At 35.1% G+C, this 21,745-nt stretch overlaps 1 protein-coding gene across 2 annotated transcripts in view; it reads left to right on the top strand.

The window, feature by feature from the left end:
* The window catches only part of ssh1a (slingshot protein phosphatase 1a), a 61,404-nt gene that overhangs the window by 26,084 nt on the left and 13,575 nt on the right, over positions 1-21,745 (top strand). Inside the window, exons 1-7 of one of the 2 annotated variants that reach the window (XM_051921319.1) lie at positions 7,027-7,491; positions 9,102-9,202; positions 18,558-18,622; positions 18,926-19,047; positions 19,704-19,769; positions 20,493-20,558; positions 21,358-21,552. In XM_051921319.1, the coding sequence (XP_051777279.1) occupies positions 7,394-7,491; positions 9,102-9,202; positions 18,558-18,622; positions 18,926-19,047; positions 19,704-19,769; positions 20,493-20,558; positions 21,358-21,552 (713 nt within the window). In that variant the 5' untranslated portion in view covers positions 7,027-7,393. Of the gene's footprint in view, positions 1-7,026; positions 7,492-9,101; positions 9,203-18,557; positions 18,623-18,925; positions 19,048-19,703; positions 19,770-20,492; positions 20,559-21,357; positions 21,553-21,745 lie in introns of those variants that run through there. The other variant, XM_051921318.1, reaches the window with a different exon arrangement.

Raw genomic sequence — 21,745 nt, 5'->3', positions numbered from 1 at the left:
AGGAGGTTGAAGAGTTACTCAGAGGAGAACCAAGACGACACCCATGTGAAACTTTCAAAAATGATTTGCAAGTATAAAAGACAGGTTGTACTCCTGTCTGCTGATTACTTAAACAGACATCATCTTGACTGTTATAACTAAACAGAGTATTAGGTTTATTTTGTGGTGCCTTTAGGAGTGACAAATTGTTACTTATTCAAGCTTGTTTATGTGATTTTCTTATAGTGCTTCTGATTTTAGAGGTCTTGGGGGGGGGGGGGGCCTTGTTAACTTAAGAAAAGTAACTTTCCTAGTTTTATTATGATAGGTAATTAAACTTCTATAGTCTTGAGCAGAGGAGGTGGCATGATCTCTATGCTCAAGGTTACAGCTCTACAAAATTGTAGGAGACATTGGTAAAATGTATCCATCAAAATGTTTTTTTATTTGCATTGTGTTTAGTTGTGCTGGGCACAGGTAAGATATGTGGGCAGAAATTAACTGCTTGATACAAGGACAACCATTAGCTAGTGAAGCTTAGTCTTTGAACCTAGAATGCAAGCATCTGTTACACAGGCCCAAGGTGAATGAAGTTATACTTGTATTATTATCCCAAGCTAACATTAGTTCTTCTGTCTAAAATTCCTGTGTCTTGGGAACAACGTGACCTCGATTTGCAACTAGGTTGCATGAAATCTGCTTCTGGAAATCAGGTAACCTAGAAAATATTGAGCCTTAGCCAGTTTCTGCTGTCAGAAAGCAAATGTTTGATGGTTCTTTTTTCTTATTTGCTTTGATTATTATTTAATTAAGTGACTTTAGATGAATGATCAATGTATTATAGGTTTATGGGTATTGAATACACCTTTCTATAAATGCAATGTTGGTTTGACTTGGTGCTTTCTCTGGGGTTAACAGACATATAAATGTATAATAATACACACTACTATATTTCTTACCTTAGAACTAATAATTTAGATAGTTTGAGCATTTTGAATTTCAGATATTTTTGGATTTTGGGATATTTGCCTATACAGTACGTAATGAGATATCTTGGGGACACCCATGATAATGTAGGGAAATGCAGTCTGACCAGCTAAATGACTACTCATGGGTCAAATAGTTCAAGTCACTGAGCTGTTATTGTAAGGTGTGCTGACGTGACAAACCTATTAAATAACAGGAGTGATGAATATGATATATAGACAGTATTTTAGTTCCTTTTTAAGAGGGTCAATGCTGAGTGCTTGCACAAAAGAACTTGGTTTTTCATCTTTCTGCTGTGAAAAAATAAATCTATGTCGAATCTACACATATGTTATTCATATCCAGTTTTTGGCATACACATATTTTCACATTCGATTCCATTCAAAGTTTTCTAAAAGAGAACCTTGGTGTGAAATTTTCAACTTGTGGCAGAATTTCAGAGCTCAACAAAATTTCAGATTTTGGAATTTTAGATTAGGGATACTCAACATGTTCTTGATTTTTTTTTTAAAGTTTACTAGTATATTTAATCAAAGTCATGCATTATTTCCTATGATTATAGTAAGTGAAATGAAAAAAACGTAAAGGTAAGCCTTACAAATTAGCAGCAAGGCTTTCTGGTTTTCTTTTTGTTGTTGCTGTAGTTTTATTTATTTATTTTGTAAAATAGGCATTGCATCTTGTAGTTAACTTTCAATTTCCTCCACTGTATAAAACTGAAACACAAAATAATTAATGACTTCCTTACTTCATTTTTACTTTTGAAATACTCAAAAATATGTTTTAACTCCAGGACTGATTTAAATAAGTCTCTTCAATCTTTAGTATCTTGTGTCTTTAAAAAAAATTCAATATTAAATTTATTTTAGAAATACTTAAAAATAAATAATTGCCTTGCTTTTTGTTTCTGGTGTAGCTCAGCACACCCCCAATCTCTCTCCTCTGGTAGAGTTGCATAGACGCTGTTTGATGCTCCGTCAGGGTGAACACAGCAGCCCTGCCCACCTTTTTCTAGACGGTGCACTAATCCTCAGTAATGTTGGCAGGCCTGTGTTGTCTTTAATTACTTGTCTGCAGGGCTTCTGTACTAATCCACAGATTTGTTTATTTTGTTACTGAGACCATTCTGGAGTTTATGAAAGTTGTACAAGACAGTGCAATAAGATGTGAACATTGCTGACTGCCCACTGTAAATTAACATAGATTGCAAACACAATGCTGCCCATTGAATGTGATAGAGAAGAGGGGAGCGGTGGAATTCCTGGATAAATGAAGCTGCCTTTGTCATTTTGGGAAAAAGATTAAACTGAGGAATGCATCCTATTTCCATTTGCTTGCATTTTTACTGTAACACACAATTGAAGCCAAATAAATATGCTGTCTATCCTGCACAGTTTGTGTTATTATATAATAAAATGTGATTTATTTTTGGTTTATTTCAGGGTTTGATCAATTTTTGTTTTTTTTTTTGGCTCAGATTTCACCCTTAGTTCTTCTGGAAAACAATGTATTTTTCAGCTATGTAGCATTCCAGAGGTAGCATCTTGCTTAGTCTTTTTACAGTGTGTGTGTGTGTGTGTGTGTGTGTGTGTGTGTGTGTATGTGTGTGTGTTGTGCTGCTCCTTGAGCATTTGGAACAAAAAAAAAGGTGCTGATGGTGCAAAATTCAGAAATTTTGGGAAATGGACAGGTTCTGAAAGCCTATTGGAGGTGTGTATCTAATGCCTTGTTTGTTAAGGCTTTTCAGTCAGTATCTTTTAAAAGCTGAACAGAAACTTTATTTCAACCATTTTTCAAATATGTAAATTGAAGTAAACCAGTTTAACTGTATAGAAGTTAAAATTAGATTTTAAGCATAATCCAGTTGTCTCCCTGTTCATTTTGAAAGCTCTGTTTAAATGCTTATTTATTCTGTAGATAACTGAATGTTCTTATCAAGTCTCTTCTCATGTTTTATCTAAAGATATTCATCTAATTTCTTTCTTTTGTTCATGATAGCCTGTACACTGTAACAGTAGAATGTCTGGTAAAGACAATCATCAGGCAGCAGTTAGAAGAAAGCCAGTACATTCTGGCTTGCATTTATTTACTAAGGCATGAACATGGATATCTGTTACAGCCAGAGAGAAGTGTAGAGATCCTTAGATGTTATTCTAGGATTATTTTGAACATTCAGTTTGAGTTCTACAGGAAGATGCACAAATAAGTAGCCTGGATTTATTGTTAATGTCATTCAGATTTTTATAAAAAGAATATCAAATACGGTATTACACATTAAAAGTTATTTTGTTTTTTAATTGTTATTAAAGAATGTTACAAACCATTTTAGAGGCTGTGGTGAAAATTGTCTACACCAGCAAACATACATGATTCTGTACGCCATAACATATCCATGAAAATAGATGTTCGCCCATCTGTGGTGATAATCACTGTGTCAGCTTAAGAGGCCTGCTTTCCACGTGATTGGTGACAGTCTTTGGGGTACAAATGAAAGATTTGGTTTTGGTGCATTACTCAAAGAACCAGTACTATGACACTTTTTCAACAATTGCTGAATTGTGTGTTTCTCAGAATACTCATAATGGGATATTGTTCAAAAAATCCCTTGTATTAATTTGAAGGAGCCTGAATGAACACACAGCTCCACAATCAAAATACTTTGTTCTGATGAATATGGCATGTCTTCTCTCCAGGAAGCTCACAAATACTGTAACAGAACTAGTATAACAAAATGCTAGCTTCACCTGATTACATTTGCTACTGCTGAAAATGACAGTATTACACTTTACCATATGCAGGGATACTTTTCCATATGCTAATCAGGTCAACTGTGTTTCTTATTTTAAAATGTGTAGAGACCATTAAACTATCCATCCATTTTCTAACCCGCTGAATCCGAACACAGGGTCACGGGGGTCTGCTGGAGCCAATCCCAGCCAACACAGGGCACAAGACAGGAACCAATTCCGGGCAGGGTGCCAACCCACCGCAGGACACACACAAACACACACACACACCAAGCACACACTAGGGCCAATTTAGAATCGCCAATCCACCTAACCTGCATGTCTTTGGAGGGAGGAAACCCACGCAGACACGGGGAGAGCATGCAAACTCCACACAGGGAGGACCTGGGAAGCGAACCCAGGTCTCCTAACTGCGAGGCAGTAGTGCTACCACTGCGCCACCGTGCCGCCCATCCATTAAACTATGCTTTGGAAATTTACCATTTGATTGGTTAACTTGGTGTCCGATTATTTTAGCATTTAGTTATGGTTGTTTCATTTGCTGAATTAATAAATCTTCTGGCTTATTCATTTTTACACATGATCCAGTTCTTATTTACCTCATTCCTTTTTATTGCATGAAGTGTTTCCTCCATTCTATAGATTTAAAAGTTTTCTTTTAAATAAGTCAGGACAGATTTTAATTAAACAAAGATCTCAGTAAAAAAGGTAACATTTTAAGAACTATGATATAATATAGTTCACTCAGTTTCAATATTTGGGAGAAAAAAATAAATGCACATTTGAAATAATCCCAAAGAAATTATTTATCTGGCACATCATTTTCACATACTTCTTTGTTTGTATTAAATTTCTTTTAAAAGTATTTTTATGCAGAACCTTTTATACAATTATCATGTCAGTTTAGCATATCATGAATACTTTGTTATATTCCATCAATCGGTCAATGTTTATTTCAAATAGTGCTCTTCAGAAATCATGTTATTAGAAGATGCCATACAAATCAAACAAGACAAGAGACTTACAAGATTATTCAATATACTATAAACTACAAAGAATCTTTTGACAAATAAATGTTGAATTGATGTATAAGGATAGGCATTTGGCAACACAGCAGAACTGGGATTAGTACACTTGGCAAAGAAGATCCAAAATATGTCTGACTACAGGCATAACCAATTAAAATACTAGAAAGGAAAGGTTACTTCTTAATTGTGATTTGGATGTGGCCACTTACAGAGCCTCAGAGGTGGCCCATGGAAGACATTGTTCCAAGAAGCTGAAACCATAAAGCAGCAGTAAATGAGACTTTCACGATGAGTCTTTGGAATAGTCAGGAGGCACCAGAATATGTATTTGTGTTTAGGACATAAAGTAATAATACAATAAAAAGAAAAATGCTTAAAAATAAGGGAGGGGGGAGACAGAGAAAGATAATGAGAATACAACAGACCAAGATAAGAAAGAGCTACAAAATGTACAGTAGGCAGTATAGTAGTAATATTTAACACTGTCTCTGTGTGAACAGTGGTAGGTAGGCAAATGATTGTCTGCATCACATCAAACACTTGCAACTTGAAGATGCAAGTAGTTTCTGAACCTGCTGATTTGATGTTGTGGTGGTTGACGTACTTCATAATGGTTTAGGATTTATTTTGTCAATGTTTGGAATAAATCTGTTTACCTGAGGTCATCAGTCAGAGAAAAAATTTGTGGTGCAAAGGTAACAGTCTTAGAGAATTTCTTTTCCCATTTCACATTTACTTAAGTCCTTCAAACATGTGGACATTGTTTTACCTTCTTCATAATAATCTCAGCATTGTAGATTGAAATCATGTCTTGTTATCCAACTTTCAGTTGTTGCTTCATATATTCTTACTCATTCACTCTCAATCCATAACTTTAAATGCACAATTTCTTAATTACACATTAGTTTTTTACATTGTACATTGTCACAACTGAATTCTGTCTGACCACAACAATGTTTTCATAATGTATGCTATAATGCTTCATGTTCAATGTAAAACCAAATTTTCTGTGCTCACATGCTGTTATACTAGTGACTTTCAACCAGGCTTGTGTCCATCAGTAGCACAATTCAAAATTGTGCATGTTCCTTCTTATAGTCTAGGTTATTCTTCTTTAGTTTATGTCATAGTCAAACTAACTCAATGTGTGTGTTACAGTTGGACATAATGATAAAGTAGCATTGAAAAGTTTTGGATTTTTTCCCTCCACTCAGCTGTTTGTCTGCTGCTTGAATACATTCTGATTTACACCATATGCTGTTTGGATATTGCTAGAACACCTCTGAGTACCTAAATGTGTACCTTTAAAATATTGTGGAATATTTATTAGAAACATCCATATGTTTGAATTTCTGTAAGTTTCATATAATCAGAAAATGCCTTATCATCCTTAAAGTCTTTCCAGTTGTTAAGGGAAATTTTTAATCACTCATTATATTTGTGAACTGTCAAATTTTTCAATATTTTTGGGATTGTCATTTGATTCATAGGTCTATTTCCCATAGTTTATAAAGCCCTCTTGAAATGCTCCAGCCTTTGTGAATATGTCCTTTTTACAAATCTGTCAGTCATTTTCTAAACTGATTTGTCCTGAAACCAGGTCGTGGAGCCTATCCCAGCTACCATAGGGCACAAGGCAGGAACAAACCCTGGACAGGATGCCCTTATTTTAGAAATGAAAAATTAAGATGCAGTTCATCATTCTGATTTAGTAAAACTTTTAGAGTGAGTAACATATACAGTACAGTGTTAAAGGGATACTAGCATGGAACCATTTTTTGCTTATTAGGAGTAGTATAGTGTATAATTTCTAACAGGGGCTCCAAATAATGATCTTTTTTTTTTTTTTTTTTTATCCCGATTTGAAACCAGGCAGTGTATCTCAGTACTGTGCATACACACACACACACACACACGAAAGAAAAGGTAAGATGATCTTTAATTGACTTGCAGCCAAAAGTACTGAGAGTGTACGGTCATATAATTGGTGCTGTGTCGAGGCCGATGCAGTGGCCTAAAGCACTCCATATGCTTCTGGGGTGTGGTATGATCAGGTACCTCCCATTTGCCAGGTGTAACTAGGAAGGCTTCGTAAAGCTTGTGGAAGCAGCTGACCTTTAAAAATTGCTTCGTGTTCAAATGTTGACTTGGATTTACAGCATTATAGTGAGAGAGAGAGAGAGAGAGAGAGAAGCAAGCAATAGGCAGAGGGAGCAGCTAGCTGATCAGATTTGCTGTGAGCATTCTGTGCCTTTTTTTTTTTTTGTGCCGCTCGCTTCTCATTGGAGTGTAAGAGTCTGCTGTCAACTTAGTTTTGCACTTGGACTGCCTGCTTCCACAGCTTCAAGGAGAACTCTGTTTCTTTTTTTTTTTTACCTTGATATTTTTAATATTAACTTTCTACAAAGCTATTGCGGAATCATTTTGATTTGTCAACCTAAAGTAATGATTGTTTCTAAGTGGTGAAAAGAAGAGGGAAATGTTACGTTGCCTGCCTTTTGCCACTAATTACAATTCCTAAATTTAACACAAAGCGAAGACAAAGAACTGACTACACAATGAAAAGAAATGCATTCCTTAAAACATTTTGATAGACTGCACATTGCAGTTTTCGTTTGAGAAAAAAGAAAAAAAAAAAAACAGCCAGCCAGGATGCATCTCATGGTGAACTCTTCTCAACAAGCAATGCTGAAGATGCTACCACATTTTGTGGAGAATGCTGTTCTCACACAGACTGAGATCTACCGAATGTGAGTCTCCTTAAGTCCATTGTGATGTGCAAGGGATTTGTTTAGGGGTGGGGGGGTCTTCACATTCATCGGAAAGTTCAGTGTAGCCAAGTTTCCCATGTAATCAACATGAATGCTGTACTTGCTGGTAAGTGATTTTTGTTCTGCTTTTTAGGTTGAATAAATTGAGACAGTGTTTAAAAATATTTAGTTCCGTTACAGAGATCTTAGTCACTGCTGAGACTTAATGGATTTTCTTTGATCTTTTTCAGCTTTGTTTTTGCTGTTTGTTTAATTTTAAAATTATACTTAAGGCCATGGATTCATTCTTTTGATTTTAAATAGGTTTCAGTTTCCCTGCATAGTTTAAAGATCTGCAGAGAGGTTACTATGCCTAGAGACAGAGAGTTGTAACATTCTGCAGACCACCAGTGGCTTGAATAGACTCTGCCTGTCCATGACCTTATACTGCAGAATGTGTTTCAGGAAATGCTTGGCCAGAATAATTTATTTTTAAGGAATGTAATTTCTTCAGCAATAAAATGTTACTGACTAGATAGATAGATAGATACTTTATTAATTATGTTGTGACCTAGGTAATGTGTCAGTTCAAGGTGTTACTTAAATTAAATAGCATCAACTTTGAAGCAGTTTCTTTGTTCTTTTTTTTCCCTTACACTAAAATCAACTATTAACTCTAAAAAACATTTTTTTGCCTATTTTCCTTCTGCTAAATTGCCTTCCATCTATAGACATCCTGGAAACAATACAAATAAATTGGAAGAAACTGTGCTAAACTCACATACTCCATTTTTTTAAACTTGCCTTTAATTCCCCAGTTAATTGATTCATTCCCCAGAAAACTATTAGAAATAAGTCTGCTATTCCTTTTCTAAAATGATGTGTGCTTCTTTTGCCCACCATTCTAATTGCTGTGGTTAAAGTGCTAGTGCAGTTTTTTCTTATTAATTAGCATGTCTGTGACTGCACTGTAGACAGGTCTGCAGTGGTTGATTGAAAGTAATGTAGATTATATGGCTGATAAGTTTAATTATGTCTTTGCAAGTGTTATGTAATCTAAGAGAACAGATGTGAAAATTACCCAAGCAATTTAGGCTGGAGATGGGTTTAATGCTTTTGTACAATATGCAAAATGTTTAGAGCAGAGGTCTGTACTCTAGTTTGTATTGAACTTGCCGAAGATCTTACATTTTCTGATAGCTTGAAGTAAACAGATTTAAGAAGTCTGAGGAGTCAGAGTTTGTACTCTGATACTCCTTTTGTGTCTCTCTATGTATCCCATTTCTGGATGATGATCTTCTGCATATACCAAAATTTCAAAATACTAAATAAGTGGTGAGGCAGTGTTTTGCTTTGATGTGCTTAAGGTTTTTTTTTTTTTTTTTTTAATTATTGCACTGCCTTAAAAAAAGCTAAAGACTCCTCTTTTATTAAATTGGAATATAAAATGTATATTTTATATAAATATATATATCCTATATAAATATATTATTATTATTGTTATTATTATTATTAAGTATTAGTAACCACATCTTTTAAAGTTTAACAAGTTTATGGTGTCATTCTGTTGGGCTTTTAATTAAGTGGTGCTGTTTTTGTTCTCATTTCAGCTTAAGTGAAAGCTTCTTTATGGTGAAAGGGGCTGCTCTGTTTCTACAGCAGGGTAGTACTCTACAAGGTCAGAAAGTGCACTCTCATCACAAACATGCAGGTAAGGAAAGGGTCCAATAAGCCTGAATGCACACACATCATCTTCTGTCTATCTTCATAAAGTGGCAGTGAATTCCGGTAACTGGAAAGGAGTGTCAGTACATCACAGTTTAAATTAAAAAAAAAAAAAAAATCACTGTTTTCAAGAATTTAAATAAATTACAGATAAAAAATGTTTTACCGTTTATAACATTGTCATGAATGCTTAATATTAAATCACTTAAAACTGTTCTGGTTTTAAATGTGGTTTTGATTAAGATCCTATGTAATGTCAGTTTACCATTCCTTGCAGTAAAGCTCATCAACACCTTTGTATTTGTATGGAATAAAAATGTTATGTGGGAAACCAAAAAAAATAAATAAAACCCTGGTTTGCTAATTTTGTGAATGCATTGCAGCTAAATAACAAAGCTTGAAGAGGTGATGGGCAAATAAGAGAGAGAATGAGCTATTAACTGTCCAGAATGGATGTCTCTGAGCAAAATCCCCCTTTCATATTTTTTTCCACCATGCCTCTTCATAAGGCTGTTTAATTTTCACTTGACAGTTTGTTAAATTACTTTCCCAGAAGGAAGTAGCTGACTCGTGCTGCCTTGGCATAAGACTGACAGGAAGGCCAACTGCGTGCCTGAATTCAATAAGACAGGGAAAGAGCAATTATGCACTTTTTTCTGGGGAACTTCCTTGGCTGATTGGAATCTGCTTAAGGCTGTCCAACTCAAAAAAATAAACTTCATCAGAAAACTGATGACTTGGTCCGCTTTTTTTCCTTTATTTGGGGAGGGTAGGGTGTGAAATGGCAGAGAAAAGATTGGCTTTTTTGTGACTGTTTGGATACAAATTGCTCTTTGACCTTGGAGCCGTTGTATTGGTTCAAAGAAGAGCAAACTGTTGAAAAAGGAATTAACTTTGTCTTTTAAATAGTATCTTATTGTGTTTATACTAATGGTAAAATAAAACCGCAAATTGAAAGGTCTTTACAGTATTTTTTTTTTCAAATTATGCTTCTACATTTTACTTAAATTATTTCTGGAGTAGGCTATGCTCAGTGTAGTGAAAAGATTACCAAGAGCTATTAGCTATTATGTAGTGTGCTCTACAGAGTCAGTCAGGACAAGTTATGCTTAAGTTCTGTAATATATTTGTGCAGCCACATCTGGAGCCCTATGTGTAGCTTTGCTCTCCATGTTATATCAGCGACAAAGCAACACTTCTAAGAAAGAGCCACTGAGGAAAGATTGAAGCAAATAATTTTTTTTTAGCTTTAGAAAATGAAGAGTAAAAATGGAATATTTTAAAATGTTCATGTATATAAGAAAGGTTGATGCTATTTGTCACATTAAAACATGTTTTTTCTCCAGGATGTTAATGTACAGAAAGCAACTACTGTAGTTGGAAATTAATTATATGATAAAGGGAAAAAGAGGTATTTAGCTTTTCAGTTTAAAGTAGAACTTGAGGGGCTTTAAACCTTTGCTGAGAAACTTTTTGGGTCAAGGAAAACTGTTAACTCTGCTGGGCTTAGACCATTTTTCATGAAAACTTTTCCATTATTTAATTTCACATCCCCTATCCTTTGCAAGGTCAAGTTATTTAACTTCTCTTTTGACTTTATTTTTTCGATGGCAGGTTAGTTTTCCATTGGGCATCCTTAGTTTATTTCTTTCACGGTACAGCACAGGAGCCATTTTTTCAAGGCTTGCATTTCATAAGAGACGTTGATTGATATGTTCTTATCTTATATTTATTAACAGAGCCTTTACTTGGCATTTTCTATTTCTATCACTTCAGATCAGTTGAGGGAAATATTTTTTAACATTTCCAGTAGCACTGCCCTTTTTTTGTTAGAAATATTTATTTTAAATTATACCTAGATTCCTGCTTCTTCATACATTCTAAGTATATAATTGTTAATGTTTCATACACCTTAGATACTTAAGAACTTGAATAACCATTGTTTTTTCTAGCAGTGTTTCATAAAATTTCATCTTCATAAGGCTAGTGTTACACTGGTTGTCACAGGCACATGTAAAAGTCTATTTTTATTTTGATATACTTTGTTAATCCCCTAGGGGAAATTGTCTTTTTGCATGACGTTTGGGGGTCAGTGGACAGGGTCATGTAATGTGATGTGGGCTTAAATTCACTTCCTACATGGTACTGTGCACATTCGACTACATTTCCTTTTCTTCCATATTGTTAATACCCCGTGACACTTTTTCACCTCTCTGTTCCCAGAAAGCTGTGTATGTCTTCCCTATGACTGCATTTTTTAGTGAATATAGAGTTTATTTAGTATCTTTCACAGGGCACAGCATGACAACATACTTTGAAAAGAACACAATAACATTCTTTTAGAAGGTAATAGGAAGATGGCAGGTTTTAATAATTTAGTCAGAAACAGATTTCTTAAAATTCAATTTCCTCATTTTTCTAACATCTGCAGGTCTGCTCTTGCCCAAATCAGCTAATTATTTCTTATAGTCTTGATTTCACTTTGGCAGTTTTCTCCTTTTGTCCTTAAAAACAATATATGACTTCTTATTGTGTTTAATTTGGAATTTAATAACACACAAAACATAGTGTTTGCAGAGTCACCTTTTCTACATCTCAATGGGTCATTCATAAAATAGGAATGCTTTCCACTGAAATAATTTGTGAGGTTTCTGCCTCTTATAATGCCTCTACCATTATGATTATGTTAACTAGACAAAAACAAAATTCTTTCATTTCACATTTTTCAACTGGCCTATTAAACATTAGGTAGGCTTTCAACTGTAGAGCTAATTGCCAATACACAGTTGCAACTTTTTGAGGTCTTTTTGAGATTACACTTATTGTTTCAGGGTGTGTAAGGCTTACTACTATTTTTTTTTTCTTAATAGCTTGTACTGTTCTAGTTAAATTAGTTTGTTTGTTTGTAGAAGCCAGGTTACTATGCATGTACTTACTGAGACATGGAATGTGTAAGTATTTTATACAAACATGTACAATACAAATATGTTAACACTACCATATTTGTGAGTGTATTTTTCCTAACATTGTTATCATCAGTTATTTACAAAGTGTTTCATTCTTTTTTATATTTTATTTTAGCTCCAGAGCAGTATTAAATTATAATGACTTATGTTTCATCATCAATGTAGGAGGTACTGGGAGCTAAATATACTAATTGGAGACATTATTACATTTATACAGGGGACAGATGACCTTATGTTCTCTAAAATGCAAAACCTAGCAAAAAAAAAAAAATAGGTTTGGAAATAAACAGGATAGTGAAAAGAAATTCTGTTTCTTCCTAATTTTATAAGGTAATCAGTAAGTGTTAGAAGGAATAGAGTTTTAACTTAATAAATGTCATTATTTTATTTCTTAACTGCCCATGAAACTCTGAAAGAAAAGTGATTGAATAAAAATTACAATTAAATTATGAAAAAATCCATCAGTTATTTTTCTTAATATAAAACTCTGTTTTAAAGAGTTATAGAAATGTATTATTGCAATGTAGAGGTGTACTTTCTTGAACTGTTTATTCATATGTTTTCTCTTCACTCACACTTGAATGATATGTGCTATGAACTAGCACAAGGTATATTGTATCTATTGTATCTATCTGTAAAATGTAAAAAGCAACATCTCTTTCGCTTAGTGTATATGAGCTCTGTTGGAATTTTTTTCCAAGCAACAATAACCTTGACTTTACATGTATTTTATGTTCCAATTGAATGTTAATGTCCTGAAATGCATGAGTGCCTTAAAGACAAAAAACAATCATAATCAGTAATAATGTGAAGATTTTAAAAGAACATTCTACCCAAAAATTATATTTGTTTTATATATTTAATTCCTCCTGTGTAGTTTGTAGTGATTGCTGAAAATTTATTTTAATCTTATGTTTTCATGGAAAATTACATAGCAGTGTTTCTGATATGGTAGGAGACAATGGTGAACAATGCTGGATAACTGCAAGCAATATAAAACTGTATATGAAAAAAATTTCATGTTACCCATCCATATTACTAACCGAGAATGCTAAACCGGATGATGGACGCAGGCACATCCGGCCATGGGCCGTAGCTGCAAAAAGACGTACTGCGCAGGCGCAAAAAGAGTCCGCGAGAGGCGGATGAGGAGCTGCGAGAGGGGGACAAAAGAGGCCGCGAGAGGCGGATGAGGGGCCGCGACAGACGGACAAGACCACAGAAAAAAGGAGTGAGCACAGAAAAAAGACAAAAAAGGAGAAATGACGCGCAAGGAGCACCGAAAAAAGGAAAAGGCACATAAAAAAGTAGTCAAATGCAGGCAAAGCACGAAACACATTGCACACGAAACTAGACCCAAAAAAAAAAAAAAAAAAAAAAAGAGGCTCGCGCACAACAGCAAGGCAACCCAACCCCCCTACAGGCACCGGACAGGACACACACCAAGAGGGGGATTCAAAAAGCCCATGGAACACAAAAAAAAGAACACAACAAAACCACCCCACAGACCCTACAAGCAACGGACGGGACACACACAAAGAGGGGGATTCAACAAGACACAGGAACACAAAAAGAAAGAAGACGCTCGCGCAACAACAATCCTCACCCCCCCACACACACACACACACACACATCCATAAGAAGTGACACCCAAAGCCACATATTCTAAAGTGAACGTCAACACCTTCACACTAGACAGCATAGGTGTCAGCATAGGTGGATCTCCTTACAATAAAGCACTATTAACCGTTCAACTGCAGAAAAGGAAACATATTAACAGTGACTGCGATCCTCCTTATTACTTATCCATATTTCGCATGCTGAGAAAGAAACAAGTCTTGAATACACGGTCACGGGTACAAAACGAAAAGGAAAGGATAACAAGAACAAACACATGAACACGAAAGAAACAACAAAATAGACGGCTATGCAGCATAGGTGGATCTCATTATAATAAGACACTATTAACCGTTCAACCGCAGAAAAGGCTCCATATTAACAGTGACTGCAATACTCCTTATTACTTATCCATATTTCTAAAAGAAAAAATGTCTCGACTCCAAAAATGCAAAGCTCAACTACAGCTTCTAACTAACGATGTACCTAAAAGTAAAAAACTTTATGAACTGCATTAGATCCTACAATAGTTCATTTGCTTTTGCATCTAACCGAGTAAATATCAGGCCACCAAAAGGCAATGGCCCATACTGCTTTCGCATATGTGCACAAATACTGCATCGCATTGGAACAGTGCACCCTGAAACAAATCAACAACGCAAATATGCACAAATCTACATCCTAGATCCACATGACGCAAGCTATCAATCAAAGTGCTGCATCACAACAGTCACGGATTCAAAACGAAACACCTCCCATCTCAGACATACGTTAACGGCAAGGAAGGATACAACAGGCTTTTCACACAGCACAGGCAAATTGATTACAGCTCCAAAACAACACGTCCCAAATACTACACATGCAACAACGCGCCTCTCAAACGGCACAAGCAAAATATACACCAGGAAAATTCATTCGGATTAATGAATGTCATTTGCAATCATTGTCATTCAGTTCACTTCCCTGAAGAAACAACTGGCAATACAAGTAATACATTTACACGTTGTTGTCAAAAGGGTCAAATTAGACTGCCTTCTTTACATTCATATACTGAATATCTACAAAAGCTTCTAACTAACGATGTACCTGAAAGTGAAATCTTTATCAACTGCATTAGATCCTACAAATCGGTATCCACTATGAACATTAACGGTGGCACTGCACGTGACATCCGTCTTGAAAAAATGTTAATTATTGATGAATGTATAATGGCATGAAGTCACTTACTCAACACCATTCATAAACTTCTACAAACGTTTATGAATAATAATATTCGATTTGGATGAAAGGTACTTTTATGAGGAGGAGATTTTAGACAGTGCTTAGCTATTCTTCCAGATGCCTTGCACTCCGCTATTGTTCAGTGCACCTTAAAATACGCAGACAATTGGCATTGCTTTCAAAAGATACAGTTAGTAAAAAAGATACGATGTCCAGAACCAAATCATAACAATTGCTTATTACAACTGAGAGATGGTACACTCACCAATACAGATGGACTTCAGCCACATATTATTACAATTCCTCAAGCCTTTATCTGCGACAACTTAGTTACAGAGAGATTTGGAACAGCAATCTCATTAGACCAAATGCCCCTTTTAACACAACGCACTATATTAGGTCCAAAAAATATTAATGTGCAAAACATAAATACCCAAGTCATTCCATCACTTCCTGGAGAGACACAACTCTTTCTAAGCTCTGACAAACTTGACTCTGATCACAACAATAACCATCTTCATTGACCTTACAAGTTCTGAGCTGGAATTACCTTTTACACTTAAACGGCGTGTACAAAGAAATTTTCAAATAAACCTTTACACTGTGCCACACACTTTATTGTTTGCTTTCTATTTGCATCATCTACACCATCACACTATTCTATATCTCATTCATACATCGCGCTCTTTGTCATTCCCAACACCAGGGGTTGGCGAGCGAAGCGAGCAGGGGGCGGAGCCCCCTAGTGTTGCATAATCCACATTTCATCCACTCATATGCTCACAACATGTAAACTGCATGGCTTTTTTGCTAAGATGTTGGGAACTGAAAGTAGTTCATAAACAGGAAGCCCCTTCACACAGGGTCATATTTTTGAAACGAACTGCCAAACTCAATGCCCTGTCTTAGCTAATCCAGAGTGCCCTAAGGACAGAGAGCCCAATATGAAGTAGTTCCTCATATACAGTATATTGAACATCAAAAAGTTTAAGCAAAAACATGGTGTTTTATTTTAGAACAGCATTCATTTATTTTTGGATAACTATGAAAAAAATATGGTCTGTTCCACTTAGAGATGTTTTTCTCCAATATGTTAAAGTAAGACATATCTTTCCCATTGAGTTACAGAGGGTGGATTAGGGTTCTTCCAGATGAATAAGATATGTTGACATTAATGTAGGATATCACAATAGATTTTTCATTGCACTTTATTATCCAATTTCATGTTACTCCAGCTAATGATATTAAAAATCCAACTTTATCTATCTGACAGATATACAATGTTTTATTACCAGGCCTCTGCTTGGTGACGTTGTTCTCAGTTCAGTTTTAGTTTTAGACAAAAAAATGTGTGTGCAATGTACAGTTTATAGATGAGTTATAACATGGTTTAAACAGACTAAAGAGGAATGTACGGTACATCTTAATGATGGTTTAATTCCATTCTTTATATAAGATCCTAATTGAAAGTTTGTTTTTTTCTGTTGTTGCTTAGATTGTTTAGGGGCACTCTCCTTGAAATAAGCAGATAGCCTGAAAATACTGCCTGTGTCTTCATAATTATTGTTAGTGTAGTTTCACACATAGATAGTAAAGGAAGATTAGGGAAACTGAACTTTTTTTGTTTTCAACTATTTATTTAAGTTTAAATAACAATAATGAGCAATAGACAAAATAACAATAAGTAGGTTTCTCATAAAATTAAAAAAGCCATAGGAAGGCAATGATAGATAAATAAGTAGTACAGTAGTAGTAACAGTAAAAAGGACACATTTCTAATAGACATTCTAATTCTGAAACAGTGTGTTGCTAGTGGATTGTATTTGAGATGTAGTTACTCAAAAGATGCATACATGTTGTGTAGGTCTCCAGATTCCTTGTGACTTGAATTAAATACTGTGTATGTACATTTTTCATTGGAGGTGGCTAGGTATAGTACACATTCATGACATATTCCCATATAAACTAAAAGTTCAGACTTGGCCGTAATTGTCTGTGCTAACCCTTTGTTAACATGGTGCTTTAGCATAACGCAGGCTAAAAAACATGCTATACCCCTAGTTGGAGTGCTTTTGTAACGGGACTGTAGACGTTACCTACTTTGGAAAAGAGGAATGAATTTCCACCAGCACTAAAACTTGAAAGTTTAAGTTTCACACATTAGATAAAATGGGCCACAACAATTAGTGAGAACAGACTCTAGATGTATAGGAGATTAAGTAAGGAATAATCAAGTTTAATTTATTGTAACTTGTTTACTATTATCCTGGTGATTGGTTTTAATTAAAAAATGAACAAACATATTTGGTCCCTAGTTTCAGATACTTGTGTTATGTTATGAAAATATATACAGAAAAGCAAAATATAGTTTCTCTAAGGAACCGACACCACCGTCCATCAATTCTTAATTAGGTCTGTTGTTTGAAAAACAGAAGCTATGTATGAATCTGGACAGACTGTACTCAAAAGTATTACATTAGCATTTTTGAAAAATTGTCCTCTAGCTGACACTTGATCCTTTAACCTTGGGAATGGTGAGGAATTGAGCAGCTTCCTTTGGGACCACAAACAGGATTCTTTAAAGTCCTTTGTCTGTGGTCCATTTGAAGCCAAGGACATGGGCAGTCATTTAGTTGGAGACTGCACACTGCAGCAACTGTCTGACTGCTTGATAAACACTTAAGTAGCACAAAGGATTTCTGTTGACCTGCCTGGGCCTATCCCACCAGTGACCACTGTCAGCACTTCTGTTCTTTTGTGGGCTGAATTCTGCTTAACGTATTATCAAGAATAGTGATACTTGTGTACGCTTGAGTGTCATCAGCTTGTCTTCTGTTTTGGATTCAGTAGTATGTTCAGAAATACCCCTTTCGTTAGTAGTATCAGTACTTTCCATGGTTTTACAAAAGTAAAAGAAATGTGTGAGTACACACTGTGAGCTGTAGTTGATTCAGTACTTTGTTTCGTGTATTTATTCGCTTTATACAGTATACTTACCTCATTACATTCATTCAAAGAAGTTCGTTCATCTATATACCCAGTTTATTTGATGTGAGGTCTCGGGGGCAAGATCATGTTCTGCAGCATCAGAAACAAGACGGGCACTAAGTCTGGACGGGGCATCAGCCCATTGCAAGACACACTTGGGTGAGAGTCACCTATTAACTTAATGTGTGTCTTCAGCAAACTGGAGATAAAACCAATAACAATGCATGCAAACAGAAGACGTTTTAAACTCTGCACAGACTGTCACTGAGCTGAGGATTTGAACCATGTGTGAGCAGCGCCACAAATCCTAAATGTATGCAAGTTAGCTGAAGTGGTAACATATTAAATTTGCATGGTGTGTATGAGAGCATTTGTAGTTACGAACTGGTAACCCCTTCTTGGTTGATTCCTGCCTTAAGCTGTATGCTGCCCCTCACTCCCCTGATTTGATATGATGCAACCAAAGCAAAAAAGAGTTTGATAATTTTAGTTCTGTTTCTGGCTCACATAATTTTCTGCTCCTAACAAAGTCTTTTCTTTATCACCAAGGTGATTTACCCCAGCATCTTCAAGTGATGATCAATCTTCTTAGATCGGAAGACAGAATTAAACTGGTAAGTAGAACAATTCTCTAAAAATGTACTGGGATAAAAGTTACTGAAAGTATTAATAGTATGGCAAAGTGAAAATAATAGCAACTTGACTATGCATTTGTTATATATCCATGCAATGACAACATTTTTCTCAACCTGAGAATTCTTATGTTTTATTTGAAGGTAATTCCAGTACTTTAATACATCCATTAAATTATGTAAAGTACTGTTTATTAGTTTTTAATACTCTGTGCATTTTGTAACAAAAAATCTTTTATACAATTGAATAATATATATGTTTGTCTTACATTTATTGCTGTGTAGGCTGTGCGATTAGAAAGTGCTTGGTCTGATAGAGTCAGGTACATGGTGGTGGTTTATACTAATGGTCGACAGGACACAGAGGAAAATATTCTGCTGGGCATGGACTTCACAAGCAAAGAGAGGTAATAGCAGTCCTCGAATAACATATTTCTGATCCCTTTATACATTTGAAAGTCAGGAAGGACTTGCATTATTAGAAGTCAGGTTTGTAGCCTGTATTCTTGATAAGGGCATCATTATGTACTTTTTAAATTACTGAGCTCAAGTAAATATTACGTTTCCTCCTTGTTTGCAAATAATAATAAGTATTTAGTAAATTCAGAAAATTAGAAGCTTTCTATCAAAGAAAGAAAGCAAAAGTTCTGTGTGTAAAAGTGGTTAAAAGAATTAAGATTTTTTTCAGAACCAGTTTAGACAATTATGATGTGATGGAGTCTTGGGTCACAAGTACTGTAAACGTATGCTATAGCAGCTACGCAGTTAGGAAAGCCTTATTTTTTTTTTTTTAATTCCGCAACATAATATGGTGGACAGTTGCAGTGTAAGTAAAAAAAAATGCTGTGGTGTAAATTTAATTTGGCTTCAGAAGAGACGTATTAAAATAAGATTTTCCCCCATTATGTTTGCTTCCGGTACTATTATTACAGACAGCTGTGGCTTCACATGGACATGGCCATAAAATTCTATATGGATTAAATCTGAATATTAATAATTAATAATTATTATTATTATTATTAGTTTGAAAGTTGGTTCTATTTATCGTGTGTTATTTCAACAGATGTTGCACAATTGGAATGGTACTGCCCCTCTGGAGTGACACCAAGATTCACCTGGATGGTGATGGGTAAGATTTATGCCTCTGAGTGATGAGTTCATTTAAGAGCTGGATTTCTGTGGTGGAACATTTCAACCATTACTTAAGGGAAACTATGTTGGAGACTAATTAAAATAATTTATGGATTTCTGAGATGGTATAAAATATAATAGGAACAGTAGTTTTGAAAGCATGATTGATTGTAAAGTTGGCAAAATGATTTTCATTTTGGCATTGAAAATGAGTTTTCATTCTTTTTCCTGTCTTGCATTATATATCTGTTAAATCAACTTGAAAAGCTTACGTATACAACAAAATAGTTAACTTTGTTAAGTCATAAAGCTAATTTTGATTCTAGCTGCCAGTGTATCAACTAGAATATGGACATGTGATATAGAATAACCAGCACTGTACTCCATGTACCAGCCGATAGTTACATTTCAAAACTGGGAACTACTCATACTTGAGGTCAATGTACACATGCTAGAAAGTCAAAACAAGGTTGTGAGCACTACATTGATTCTGTCCTTGTCATAAATAATGGAGCATAAACTTTTCAAACCAACTTAATCCAGTTCAAGGTTGCAGGTAATTGAAGCCTATCTGGGCAGCATAGAAAAAGCTGCAAAATAAGATGGAAGAAAAATTAATTATCCTGTGTGCTGAATGTGGGTGGAGCTTGAGTCTGACCCTGCTGTGGTGTTCCTGTTTTGTTTGCACTAGGAATTCTCAATTGTCTTCTTTCTCCCACAGAGGCTTTAGTGTGAATACAGCAGGAAGAACACACATCTTTAAGCCTGTGTCAGTGCAAGCCATGTGGTAAGTGCACACCTTTTTATTTAATGGCAATTAAGTTAGAATGTTTAAGCGTTCATTTCACTATTTCATTGACCTTTTGATATTTTGCTTTGTTTATTTGTCTGTGCTTCTCTGGTAATGCAATTTGTTGGTAAAGTAATCTTCTGTTATAATTTTATTTACCTTTGTGATTCTGTTTTAAATGGAAAGTACAATATAAAACACAAATCACATTGTTGTCTTATTAGCTTTAATAGTAGACTCCCTGTTTATACTGAGGTATTTAGTTTGACACTTAAAGCAGTCTGCTTTAATCTCTTAGAAAACAGGCTAGCAAAGTAAGCCCTGAAGGATCCATAACACACCACAACATGAATTAAGTGGGTTTGGGAGTGAAGTATCCATGTGCTGTAAATTTAGTACTAATTTAAATTGTGTTATGTAACATTGCATGGTTCAAAAGTTCTTCTGTAAGTTTTCTAAATGTAAACCTGATGATGTTAAGAAAAATCACAATAAAGTCTATTGTGGAGTTTTTGGTCATGTTTAACGTCAGATTACAAATTTATCCTCACTGTGTGTAATTGTACTTCACAGAATACTTTTTTAACTGGTTTATAGTGCCACATGGTGGTAAAGTTTATGTAACTGCAGATATGCTGCTTTATTGTGCTTTTCATCTATAGTGCTGGTACAATACCTAGTTTTTTACTTTGTTTTTTAAATTAGTTACCTCATAGTTATTTGCCTATTAATATTGTAATTTTACATAAAAGTACACTTAAGTTTAATATAATTTAACATAAAGTCTTTTCCACAGGTCTGCTTTGCAGATTCTCCACAAAGCCTGTGAGATTTCCCGAAGGTACAACTATTATCAGGGCAGTGTAGCTCTCACATGGATGAGTTACTATGAAAGTTGTATCTCTTCTGAGCAGAGTTGCATCAATGAGTGGAATGCCATGCAGGATTTGGAATCCACTCGGCCAGACTCGCCTGCTATGTTTGTTGACAAGTACGTTTTATCTTTTCTTTTGTCTATAGCTGTTTAAAATGTCTGTAAGTCTTTACAGCAAAGTGGATATAATGATTTATGACAGAGCTTTCTTCCCATGTAAATTATGCCAATTTGCAAAAACATTCCTAAGGTAATTCTTGTATAGCAGGGTTTATTTATTTATTTTTGTTTTTCTTTATCTTCATTTTGC

The sequence above is a fragment of the Erpetoichthys calabaricus genome, chromosome 18 (assembly GCF_900747795.2).
Source record: "Erpetoichthys calabaricus chromosome 18, fErpCal1.3, whole genome shotgun sequence".
Taxonomy (NCBI): Eukaryota; Metazoa; Chordata; class Cladistia; order Polypteriformes; family Polypteridae; genus Erpetoichthys; species Erpetoichthys calabaricus.
The sequence above is the reverse complement of the archived record's forward strand: the minus strand, read 5'-3'. Positions and strand labels throughout refer to the sequence as shown.